A 12,414-nucleotide genomic window follows, 5' to 3' on the forward strand; every position below is an offset into this window, starting at 1 on the left:
GTAAATTATCAACTGTAATTGAAGTAAACTGTCATTCAATTCAAGGTTTATTCAATATAAGCCTAATCGATGACTAAAAGGTTCATGTATAATAAATCGGATATTGTTTGTTTAAATACAGATTAATTTATTGCTTAAAAAACACACCTTGAAAAAAATGATCGCATATTAGATCGCAATCGCGATATTGAATGGGGAAAAAAATGCAATTAGATTATTTTTCAAAATCGTCCTGCTCTTTGGTGTAAATACTTTGCGAACCACTGGAATGGAAGCAAAGTGGTTCTCGATTTTATCCATAATTCTCTCCCTCTGACTGTTTAGAAACCCCAAAAAAAGGAGGGAGGAAGCATCGGGAATCTGTCAGTGTTGTTCCTCGTCTTCATTGGTTGGCCCGACGCGCACCCTCCTCCTCATAAGCGCGCTCCTTCCACCAACCGTGGCAGATAATCACAGGCCACCGTGGGAGTGAGATTCTCTTTCCCACACTGGGATGCTTTTTCCCCCCCCCCACTCGACAAAGAGCCCAACCACATTCCGGACCCGTTTTCAGCTTGGCGCACATTTCGAGATGACCGGCGTTTTTGAGAACCTCAGCACTGATATGCACTCCAACCAGATGACCTCCACTAACTACCACAGCTTGCACAAGTCGCAGGAGTCCCCCACCTTGCCGGTGTCCACGGCCACGGACAGCAGCTATTACAACAGCCCGCAGCACGGACACTCGTGCGGCGGATCGCCCTTCGGAGCGCTCGGTTCCTTCCAGTATCACGGCAGCGGGCCCGGCGCGGTACCGTACAACAAGTCTTACGATATAGCGGCCTTCAACTCGTCTTACGGCGCCTATGGCAGTTTTGGACCCAACTCCTCACCCACTCCTGCCGAGACCGGTATGGAATGCACGTTTTGTGCTCATTCTATACTTTGAAGGTCAACACATCCATGTTCAGTAGGAATTTATAACACGCTCATGCATGCAGCCTTCGCTTATGGATGTTATCGTACGGTATATTAAAACTTGCATGCATAAATGTGATTTTTATTGTTTTAAACACATTGTTAAAGTTCTCTCAAATTAGAACGTCTACGCAGCTATAGAAATAATAAATAACGTGATATCGCTTAAACACATTAAGAATACAATTGGAAATTACATGCATAAAATTAAATGTGTGACACAGTCCACGATTTTGTTTGGATATGAACACATATAGTTAATATGATAGAAATATATGAAGTTTTAAAAATGTGAGATTCATGTTTTTTTTTTATTCTAACTTGCATGCATTTTAATGCTCGCATTTTTGTTTCCTTCTTGCGTGCTACTTTTTTTATTTCTTGTATCCACAAATTGCTGAAACGTTACAAATTTCACGTTTGTGGGACTAATACACCTTATTTATTTTACCATATGCGCACGTAACATAGAAATAGAAATAACGGGGAGAAACGTCATACAGTCCACCCTTTAGTAAACGCATTAATATTCAGTATGAGTCTAACTTGCATGCATGCACAATAAGTAACAAAAATGAAAAGCTTTCCAGGCTTCGGTTTGAACAAATAAATGTTCAGTGTCAAATTATGACTTGCGCGCACACGCCCATATAGAAGAAACACAAAAAAAAAAGATTTCCCCCGTCCCAAATCTAAATTACGAACCCAGTGCCAGAACCGGCCTCAAAGTACATTCCAATGTCCTCCCACAGAAAAAGAAGAGAGCGAGCCAGAAATCAGGATGGTGAATGGAAAACCAAAGAAGGTCAGGAAACCTCGAACCATTTATTCCAGCTTCCAACTGGCCGCGCTCCAGAGGCGCTTCCAAAAAACGCAGTACTTGGCGCTGCCAGAGCGAGCCGAGCTGGCTGCCTCCCTGGGCCTCACGCAGACACAGGTGGGTGACTGCCAGAAAAGAAATAAAAAAAAAAAAAAAAACATCCCCACGGGGAGTGGAATCAGTGCGGCAATAACGTGTCATCTACTCCATAGGTGAAAATCTGGTTCCAGAACCGGCGCTCCAAGTTCAAGAAGCTGTGGAAAAACGGCGAAATCGCACCCGAGCAGCATGTCCCCATCAGCGAGTCGCCCCCTTGCACGTCCCCACCTAGTGCGTGGGACTTTCCACAGACTCAATGCATGAGCAGCTCCACGTTACCTCCAAACTGCAGCAGTCCACCCAACAGCAGCAGCAGCAGCAGCGGCAGCAGCGCGCCTTCCTCTTCCTCCTCCTCTTCGTCGTCCACTTCTTTTTTGGCAAACTACTCGTGGTACTCCAACACGAACTCGATGAGCCACCTGCAGCCCACTCTGCTGCACCACAACCCGGCCATCACTGCCGGGACGATATTCTGAAAAAAAAAAAAAAAAAAAAAAAGAAAAGCTAAAGGGACTGTGGTGATGAGAAATATACGCGTAGGCGACTTTCATTTTGAAGTGGGTCCTACTTTTATGCGCGGAAGCATCGCAAAACTGTGGACGTTTGCTAGCTTTTAGCACACACAGCCCCACAATTTCACAGTTATTTCTTTCTATTTATTTATTCTGCTTATGTCCAGAAATGAATGAATGAACCACTATTATGCTGGACTGCTGGAAAAAAAATGTGGGTTTTTTTTTGGGGGGGGGGGGCACCCAATTGTTTTGTCATTTGACCATATTCAAACCTTGCCCGTCAGTGATGTAGCACAGATCAACAACTGTATCGTGCCTTTTTCTACTTGACCTCATGATTATCTTGTATGATATACAGCTCTGGGGGAAACAACAACAAAAAAAAAAAATTTTGTGGACCTGTTTTTATTTTCTGCAAATAAAGGCTCTCAATTGACAATATTAAGAATGCGAAGTTATCGTGTACGAAATAAAACCAAGATGCTTGAGTCATTTTACTCAAACATAGAGAAATACCCGAAGAACTGATAATTTTACAGTGGTCACTTTGTTCCCTCCACGGCTGTATATTAAAAATAACTTTTAATGGTGCAAGTGTCTCCACATCTGTATATATTATTTTTTTGATGGCTCATGACTTTTATTTTTAAAGGCGATTAGTTCAAATATCAATTTACCACCGCAAGCTACTGATTGTCTTACATCTGATTGACTTGTATCACACTTAATTGTGTTTTGTGTTATTTATTTTTATGTTGTTTTTTTACAGTGCTCCATATGTGGTTATTTAAATAAACATGTTTCCTGTGAAGGCTTACCTCGTATTTTTCCACCTGCAAAAAAATGCTTCTATTTATATTTTCAATTTAATAAATCACATACTCTTAATTGTAATATTCATTACGATAGGTTTTGCACACTAACCCTGACTGAGAATTGACACAGACACAAAGAAAAAAAATTTTTTAGCAAGCAGCAAGCACATCATTATGGATATTGTTCCAAATTGTATGTTCCAAATGTGAAACGTTGCACCTGAAGATATAAGCAGGTTGCTTATATGTTTATATACTTTCTCAGACACATCTGTTATATTGGATTAATAATCTAATATAATGGATGGTGGTACTGCATGTATATATACGAAATGGGATCCTTCTTTTTGAACCACAGGAAAACGTATAGTTTGGAGTGTATTTTTTGCAGTATGGAACCAGGACTTGCATTACATCTGCATACAGGCCTCCTTTTAGGCCCCCAAAACATATCATCCACACTCATTCAATCACCACTAGTCATTAGTGACGTATTAATTGAACAACATGTTTACTGTTGTGCTCATAATTTGTATTGGTTTAAACAACACTGAACCCTGTACCATTTGAACACTTGTATCTCAAAATTGTGTTCCCCACACAATCCCCCCCGAGTTCAAAACAAAATAACCTTTTGGGGTTAATATTTGAATGCATGTCATTTCGTGGGAAAGCTATGATACAATGATTTGAGTAGGCTGCCTTGTGGGATACACTGCTGTCATTTCCAACCATTTGTAGTTATGTAATATGTTGGGGCTGTAGTTGACACGGTGTAGAACTGCACTGCAACTGAATTAATTTGTTGAATACTTTTATGGTCCATACATAACACAACCGTTCCATAGAAAAACATGGACACATAGGGTCAAAATATTCGAAACAGCTCCCAGTATAAGGGGGGGAAAGCACATATATAATATAATATGACTGGCCATGGCATTAAATCAAATAACAGTCAATGCAACAACCATGATGCTTATTCTCAGTTAGGTATTCATGAAATAATATGTTAGTCAATAATATTCATTTTCAACCCCCCCTCCGCAAATAAATACATAAATAAATAAATAATCAAGATTTCCCATTCGATTGCATATTCATTGTTGGAAGTATAGACAATTGCTGATATATTACATGCCCTTTTAAAATATTAATTAATTGCTAACAGACCATGTTCATGCAAATAGCAAAATGTGTGAGCTTGCTGACAGGGTGGGCATTTTTTGGCTAATGTTAGCATCTAATGGAGGACTCTGTGGACCTTGCCTTAGCACTTTAGGTATATAAATAGAGAGAGATATAGATAGATAGATAGATAGATAGATAGATAGATAGATAGATAGATAGATAGATAGATAGATAGATAGATAGATAGATAGATAGATAGATAGATAGACAGTCAGACAGACAGACAGACAGATAGACAGATAGATGGATACATACATACTTACATAGTAGCTAGCTAGCCAGTTAGCTAGTTAGCTAGACAGACAGACAGACAGATACATATATATGTATATATATATATATATATACATACATACATACATACCAAAATAACAGAGTGGACATGTTGAAGTTGACACTATACTACATATGATGTAAATATGAAACAAAAATAAGTGTAAATATTTATTTTGTAACTACGTTTCATTCAGCCTCCTACGAAAAAAGACAAACGCTCATAGTGATGTCACTGACAACGTGAGAGGGTTTCTTAAAGGGGCAGTGACCCCATAATGACAGGGGGACAGCAATTTCAGTCAATATGATTATGAAAATAAAATATGATCAAAATGGCTTGTTTTGTCAAATCACACCACTTGTGGACAATAAAACTGTGTTAAAATGTGAGTTTGCATCATTTAATCATTCGTTTCACACACTGTAGGCAATACCGATATTGACCCAATAATGAACATGGTGTTAAATTAGTCCCACTCTAACAGTATATTTAAAAAAAGCATCAATATTTTCATGCAGCCCGTACCGAATTTTGTGGCCATGCAGGGAGTGTGTAATCTTTTTTTGAATGTGCAACTTGCAAATGCCACACTCCCTTTTCCTCATTTGTCCTCGCACTCGTACTATAATTCCACTCATTGTGAAAACCTGCAATTACTCCCATAATTCGGCACCCTTTCAGCGCCCCTATAATACGGGGTGTCATCTGTACCCAAGACAGTCTCGAGCATCAACATTGTCCAACTTGCATGCACACAATAAATGGCAATATCAATGCATAGTTTTCATCTCGACGAGTAACTTGACTCAAGCATAATTACATCCGAATTAGCCTGAATTGCGTGATAACTGCTGCTTTAAATTTGCAGCGGAAAAATTACTCATAATTTCCACCCTCCCAAAGATTACCAAGACCTCGAGTGCACAATGTCATCAGCGTAATGACGAGTAAACATTTATGCTAATAATCTGCATTTTTCTCCCCATCTGCTATAAAGAGGGGGAATAAAGAAAGGATTTCCCAGTCCTTTTCGGATCTCTGAAGCAGAACATGCACCGGGGACGGATTTCTTTTTCATTTTATTTAAAATTTTTGCGAGGTATGATTTTAGGATTTAAGCGCTTTTTGGAGCCGTTGGGTGCTTGCATATCTCTCAAAGCTGAAAGGTGGGTTATTTCCTCCATTTTCATGTCATGCATTTTGAAATTTTGATGCATTTTCAAGCCAGTCTGCATATCTAGTCTGCGCCCGTTGTGCCATTTTGAAGCTTCTCCTTGCATCGACAACTTGCTGCTGCAGCCTCCACCTGCAAGCAATTTGCGCAAGCTCACACACTGCACGTCCAAGGCAGCCAAGCCAAGACCCTGCATATATAGCAGCACACCTATTTCCCCCCCCCCCCCCCCTCTATTTTGCACCAGCACATTTCTTTCACAGCTCTGTCTCCTTTGTCGGCGCCAAAAAGATCCTCCGAGAGACAGAAGGGAAAAGCAAAAGAGAGAGAGTGAGAGAGAGCAACAAAAATGGCTCATAATTACCCCAGAGATGGGAAACTGCATTAGAATAAATAAGGGCGAAATGACTGTAATTATGCCGGGTTTGATGGGCTCGGCTCGTGTAATCAAGGAGAGAATGCAGCGAAACAACGCTGACCCTCTTGGATGAGCAGCTGCGCCTTTCTCGGTGCAGGAGTACAACCAAATTGACGTTTCACGCAGCACAACAATACACAGGCTTGCTTCGTGGATAGAGAAACACACCGTCATTGCCGGTGTGGGCGTGGGTACGGTGGTTGGACACGCGAATATATATATATATAGATAGATAGATATTTTAAAAACAACAACAACAACAACAAAAAACAAAGGAGGAGGAAGAGCAACTCGTGATTTAAAAGAAGAAAATAACATTACACTTATTAGTACTACAGGTGTGATTATATTTGCAATGCGATTTTATTTCAATAGATTCTAGTTCTTTTATTTTTTTTAATTTGAGTGTATTTCAATTATTTTAGCCCTCTCGTGTTTATATACAGTATGTATTTATGTATGTGCACAAGGCAATACAGTGCATTTAGGGTGTTGATAACATAGTGTACATTTTTGGTGGATTTGATTAATATCCTAAATTACACTATAGGACATTAGTGTGGCGTAAAAATAAAAAAGATCCAATAATAATGCATCATTATCATATCATGTAGTTGAAGTAGAGTTGTAGTGGTGTTGAAGTACAAATGATTAAATTACTCATTCTAATTGATTGCAATTGTAATATCCACATGCATGCACGAACGCACACACAAACATGCACACACCCACTTGCACTCCCCACATATATATATATATATATATATATATATATATATATATATATATATATATATATATGTATGTATATATATATATACATATATATATAGATAGATACATATATATATACATATATACACATATATATATGTATACATATATATAGATATATGTATATATATATATATATATATACATAAAATATATATATAAAAAAAAATATATATATATATATATATACACATAAAATATATATAAAAATAATAATGATTCTAGGAATGTTCTATTTCATTTTATTTTTTATTATTTTGTTATTGTCACACAGACGTTGATCTATTTTGGGTTTTAAAACATTTATCATACTGTCCTAAATGAAGGGGAGGGAGGGTGCAGCGTGTATTTTTATTTTAGATGATTTTGGTAATGTATATGACTTATAGAACAAATAAAGGTAACGAATATCATTATTATGGATGATTCTGTTTGTTGTTCGCTGTTTATAGTCTGTTTAGTGTGCTTCTACAAATACTGGGGGACAAATAAAGCTAAGAAAAATCTATTTTCGCCCAATATGGACCCCTAAAAAAACTCAACATGGGGGTCCTTCCTTAATTTTGGCCTTTTGCTTGTCCTCGTTTTTTAGCACCACCTGCTTGTGCATGCAATTATTCAATAAAGTGCCTTTTCCCTTTGTTTTTTTGCCAGATTTACTTAAAAACTAAAAACAAATTGAGTTATTTAATTAATCCAGATCTCTTGTGGCAAATTCCAATACCCCCCCCCCCCCCCCTCGTTTTTTTCTGTTAGTTTGCTGAGGGTTGACATCTGCAGCTGTGACACAAAATAGGCTGCGAGCCAAACATGATCATAAATATCTTTTCAGCCATTTTTGTGCAGCAAAGTGTTGGTGTCATCATGTGGACCATGTTTTGTGTCGCCTCCTATAACCCTAAAAAGTTGGGTTAAAAACAACACAATTTTGGGTCAAAAATGGACCGATCCACAATTTGGGTCAATTTTTGCAGAAAACAACCCAAAAGGGGCTGCTTTGTAAAAAACAATGCAAGAAAGTGGGTCAAATTGACCCAATTTGTGTATCGGTTCATTTTTTATCCCAAATTGTGTTATTTTCAAGACAACTGTTTTTAGATTGTATTAATCAGTGCAACACACACACGCACACACACACACACACACACAGAAAGTGCTTCACATAAGTTAAATCCTTTTACTGCTTTGTGAAAATGTGCACAGTATGTACATATAGAGGCAATAAATTAAAGAGATTGATACAAAACTAGATTTTTTTTTCTATGGGGACTAAAACACGTGGACGAATACAGCAAGCCTAAACCCTTTCACAGCCAGTGGAGCACAAAACAAGTTGTTTTTAATGTATCTACAAAATACAGTGACAAATGAGCTGCTTGTCCTGTGAATATTTCTTTCTTCACATAATTTATGGGCGTAGAAAAGCTTTTGCTCGCGTTAGTGCAGCATTAACAAACAACACATCGTTGTCTCAAATTTAAACACACAAATGAACACTAGACTGGCCTCAATAGAAGTAACAAAAAAATCCCAATAATTTAACTTAAATAATAAACACATAAGCAACAATTTGAGTTTGTACAATATGCTTTGAAGGATAACAGGTGGATCAATTTTATCAATAAAATTTGGTTCAAGAAATACTCGATTGGCCTTGTGATGAATGAAAAGTGATGTCATCACCACTTACGGGTAAACGATGATTTCAAATATGTTTTTTTTTTTTTTTTAAATAACAAAGAGCAGCCAGAAAAATGTGGGAAAAAAAGCGCTTGTGAAAGATTTCAGCTCATACGTGGAGGTCATCTCCTCTTTCAAGTTTCTTAGCTTCATCTCCATCATCTTCTTCATCTGGTTCCGGAATGAGGCGCCCACTCGTGTGGGGGGGGGGGGGGGGAGCAAACGCCCACGCTCCTCGCTCCAGATCTCCGCGTCCTGCGGCAGGTGGCCGACGTGAGTTCACATGAGCTGCGAGGACTGTTGCATAGACTCCTGGTGTGTGCCGGCGTACCACGACGTGTAGGCCGGGATGTAGGACCCCGTGGCGGCGCCCACGGACGTCTTTCCACCGGTCGGCGTGCTCCAGGCGGGCGCCACCGTGGGAGAACCGCTGGAGAGTCCGCGGCCTGTGGCCAACGCGTTAGTGTCAATAGTGCCACTGCCTTGCTTCATCAGTTTCTTGAACTTGGATCTCTTATTTTGGAACCAAATCTTCACCTGCGCGAGGGCACCGAAAAGATAGCAGCGGCGTAAGAAAATGGGCGTGTTGCCACTTTTACGCACGCAAGGAGAACGTCACACACGTACAAAAAAGTAAACAAAGTAAGATGGGAAATTAAAAGCAAGGTTTTCAGAATATTACTTTGTTTAAAATGAACTAAAAATATTCACAATGGGAGGTTCAATTGTGAAGAAAAAAAACCCACGACAATAATCGCCGTTTCTGGAGAAATAGCATGTGAATGCTGAATGAAAAAAAATAAAAAATAGGATCATGTGGAATGATGAACGAAATGGAATCTTGTGCAACATTATGGAATGATGTGGAGATTTTGGTAAAAATGTAATATGTTGGTGAAAAATATGGAATGACATTGAACGATATTGAAAGATATGGAATTATGGCGGTTGGTATTGTGGAAATGTTGAATATAATTCCCAAGGTGAGATGAATGAGCAATGGGAATGATGTGAATCTGGTAATTGTCAATAAATTGTTTTGGTGTTTTTTTTTGGGGGGGGGGGCGTGGAAATGTGGGAAAACTGATTAAAAAATAATAGCCTGCATGGCGTGATTTTTTGGAATACGTTGAAGTTAGAATGGTGAGAATCGGCTAAGAAACACGAAAGGAGAAGGATGGCAATAATAAAATCGAATCAAGTTAAATGCTGCAGAATAACATATGTGTACACAATAAAGATATAATCCGAGAGAGTGAACTTGCCTGTGTCTGGGTGAGCCCCAGAGACGCTGCGAGCTCGGCTCTCTCCGGTAAGGCCAAATATTGCGTTTGCTGGAATCTCCTGTTGAGAGCTTGAAGTTGTAAACTGGAGTAGATGGTCCTGGGTTTGCGGATTTTTTTCCCTTTGCCGTTGAAGCGCACTTCTCCTCCCTCCACCACCGCGTTCTTGGCCGTTTCTGGTGCTGAGATGAAAAATTAGTGAATGCACGTGGGTGGGAAACCGGACTATAATTAGCATTAATTGCAAACATTGGTTCGTGTGTTACGCAATATACGACCGACCCGAGTGAGGTATTTTTTTTTTTTTGCGCTTACCTGGCTCTTCTAACCGGGTCTGAGGCAGGGCCGAGCTGTTCTGATACGTTTGGACCGAGCTGAGGTACGGGCTGTTGGAGTGGCTTCCCACAGAGTTGATGTAAGGGTAGGCCAAGGTTCGGGGGAAGTTCGGGGCCGGGCTGTAGCTGTCATGCTGTCCGTGGCCTGCGGAATGTAAACAGTGCACGGGGTAGTGTCCGTGGGACATGGAGGACGGAGACATTTGCTGACTGGCGGGCCCGAACTCCATGAAAACGCTTTTTCCTGAGGCGGGACTGTTAAGACTTTCTGGGATCGCGGTCATTGTCATCTCTTCCGGCGGCTCCCGTCCTCCTCCTGCTTTTGTTGTTTGAGTCCAGACCGGGAGGGCTCCCAATTTAAGTCGAACCGCTTTTTTCTCCTTCCATTCATAAGAAAATGCAGTATGTTCCCGTGAAAAGTCCCAGGTATGATGCTGCGGACCGAGATAAACTCCCCCAAAAGGTTTGAATCTGGTACTCATGAATATTCATCCGCGGCGGCCGCTGATTGGTCCGCTGGCTCCGAGAGGCGAGCCCATTGGCCCGGCTGCCTCCGAGCAACCTGAGCGAGGGAGACGGAGCACATAAGCTTCGGGCTTCAAATCATCATCATCATCATCAACAGCGCAATTAGAACTTTCACATTGGGATTATTGTTATTTGTGTACAAATGAGATTCAAACCACATGACGTATGATTAAAACTAATTATAACCCGATATCACATTCATAACTCGCACATATTCCTATCGTGAGGTACAAATACAATAAAAATAATATAATTTGACAAATTTCTGTCTTGTTGAATTATATTGATTTCTTCAAGCAACTTCACAATATTCATATAATAGGAAGAACGGATGTGCTTTTGTTACATACATTTTTTGGTATGTGCCAATATAGTAAAGAGAAGAAAATAAACAACGTCCAATTTGTTAAAGCCGCTGACCGCTTTGATGAATGTCATTGTAATTAAAGCTCCCAATGTGCCTTATTAGCATAACATAGAGTTCAATATTCATATGCTAGGCCGGGACTTGCACAGACTCGGGGTCTCACTTACACTTGCACAAGCATAAAGGTGAAACAGTCTTAGCTTAATACATGAATACATTTAAACGATGATCCACATTTGTTATGATTATTTTTGTGTGTGTGTGTTAATTCCGCTTCATATTTAAACGCTTCTCTTTCTATCGTCTGCAGTTTTTGGTGGGGGAGGGGGTTGCGGCCAGCCTTCCACAAAATGAGCAATTATCCCTAAAATCTGATTTAATTGAACTGACGACGGGCTAAAACACAAACGCATCTACATAAAAATAATAATAAACACAGAGGGCACTAAATATGAAGCTAGAACTTACTGAGGAGCTCAGAAGAAGCTGGAGATGAAGCCACGCATGTAGTCTGCGTTTGTTTGCATGCATAGAAGAAGAAGAAAAAAAAAAAAGTATCCGCGAGGAGCTCTTCATGCCGGGTTTGTCGCGCAGGCTGCACGGAGCTGATGCACCGGCAGCCCGCTGCCTGCATCTCCACCTGAATAACTCATCAAAGCCAGTTAAATTCCCTCGCTGTCATTAGCAGCCCAATTACATAATTGCATTCAAATAAAGCACCGGCAAGTTGCAAAGGCGAGTGCAAGCCTGATGTGCACAGATGCCAGTGTGCTGCCTGAACTTGAAGATTCTCTCAAATATAACCAAAACTGGTCCCCTTGCTGCCCACCCCCCTCTCCCTATAAAATAGGCCAATTTGAAGTGATTTCTCTGGGATTATTACTTTAGGGGGGGAAATGCTTCAAGACTTGCTCTATCAACAATGATAATGACAGTACAACCGATAATTATCATCTTCCAGAACAGAGGACCGATTTTTATGGGCACTTGGTGGGTGCGACTGATAACTGTCATTATTTTTCCCACGATTACAGTATCCACAAACTGGAGCCGCTCGCACAACAGAGTGCGGGGAAATTGTGAAATAATAAAGTCGTGACACTAATGATATAATGAAGACTCCCCCCCCCCCCCCACAAGACAGGGCATTTAGTCTGTATAGTGAATGTTCAATCTAT

General features: G+C 40.1%; 2 protein-coding genes across 3 annotated transcripts; one reads left to right on the plus strand and one right to left on the minus strand.

Annotated features, from left to right (window-relative positions):
* Positions 1 to 464: 464 nt before the first annotated feature.
* dlx2a (distal-less homeobox 2a) lies at positions 465 to 3,208 on the plus strand. The gene is made up of 3 exons (XM_086051192.1): positions 465 to 893; positions 1,713 to 1,897; positions 1,993 to 3,208. Exons 1-3 carry the CDS (start codon positions 494 to 496, stop codon positions 2,353 to 2,355), a joined length of 948 nt encoding a protein of 315 aa, XP_085907318.1. The 5' UTR covers positions 465 to 493; the 3' UTR covers positions 2,356 to 3,208.
* A 4,998-nt stretch (positions 3,209 to 8,206) lies between these two features.
* On the minus strand, positions 8,207 to 12,040 carry dlx1a (distal-less homeobox 1a). 2 transcript variants are annotated; one of them, XM_086051626.1, is made up of 4 exons: positions 11,705 to 12,040; positions 10,322 to 10,903; positions 9,989 to 10,188; positions 8,207 to 9,260 (listed from the first exon to the last, which is right to left on the minus strand). In XM_086051626.1, the coding sequence occupies exons 2-4, from the start codon at positions 10,821 to 10,823 to the stop codon at positions 9,003 to 9,005; spliced, it is 960 nt and encodes a 319-aa protein (XP_085907752.1). In that variant the 5' UTR covers positions 10,824 to 10,903; positions 11,705 to 12,040; the 3' UTR covers positions 8,207 to 9,002. The 2 variants fall into 2 exon arrangements, with proteins under 2 accessions (XP_085907752.1, XP_085907750.1); XM_086051624.1 differs by lacking the exon at positions 11,705 to 12,040 and having other exon boundaries at positions 10,322 to 10,809.
* Between the last annotated feature and the right edge of the window lie 374 nt (positions 12,041 to 12,414).

The sequence above is a fragment of the Filicampus tigris genome, chromosome 14 (assembly GCF_054856515.1).
Source record: "Filicampus tigris isolate MCC_2025a chromosome 14, RoL_Ftig_1.0, whole genome shotgun sequence".
In the NCBI taxonomy this organism is placed as follows: Eukaryota; Metazoa; Chordata; class Actinopteri; order Syngnathiformes; family Syngnathidae; genus Filicampus; species Filicampus tigris.

Excerpts from the sequence above, each read along its gene's own strand:
- dlx1a (XM_086051626.1), bottom strand. The coding sequence starts at position 10,823 with ATGAGTACCAGATTCAAACCTTTTGGGGGAGTTTATCTCGGTCCGCAG. Across the intron at positions 10,189-10,321 it reads GACCCGGTTAGAAGAGCCAG|CACCAGAAACGGCCAAGAAC; the intron begins GTAAGCGCAAAA and ends TTTTCATCTCAG. Across the intron at positions 9,261-9,988 it reads TGGGGCTCACCCAGACACAG|GTGAAGATTTGGTTCCAAAA; the intron begins GCAAGTTCACTC and ends GCCCTCGCGCAG.
- dlx2a (XM_086051192.1), top strand. The coding sequence starts at position 494 with ATGCTTTTTCCCCCCCCCCACTCGACAAAGAGCCCAACCACATTCCGG. Across the intron at positions 894-1,712 it reads ACCCACTCCTGCCGAGACCG|AAAAAGAAGAGAGCGAGCCA; the intron begins GTATGGAATGCA and ends GTCCTCCCACAG. Across the intron at positions 1,898-1,992 it reads TGGGCCTCACGCAGACACAG|GTGAAAATCTGGTTCCAGAA; the intron begins GTGGGTGACTGC and ends TCTACTCCATAG.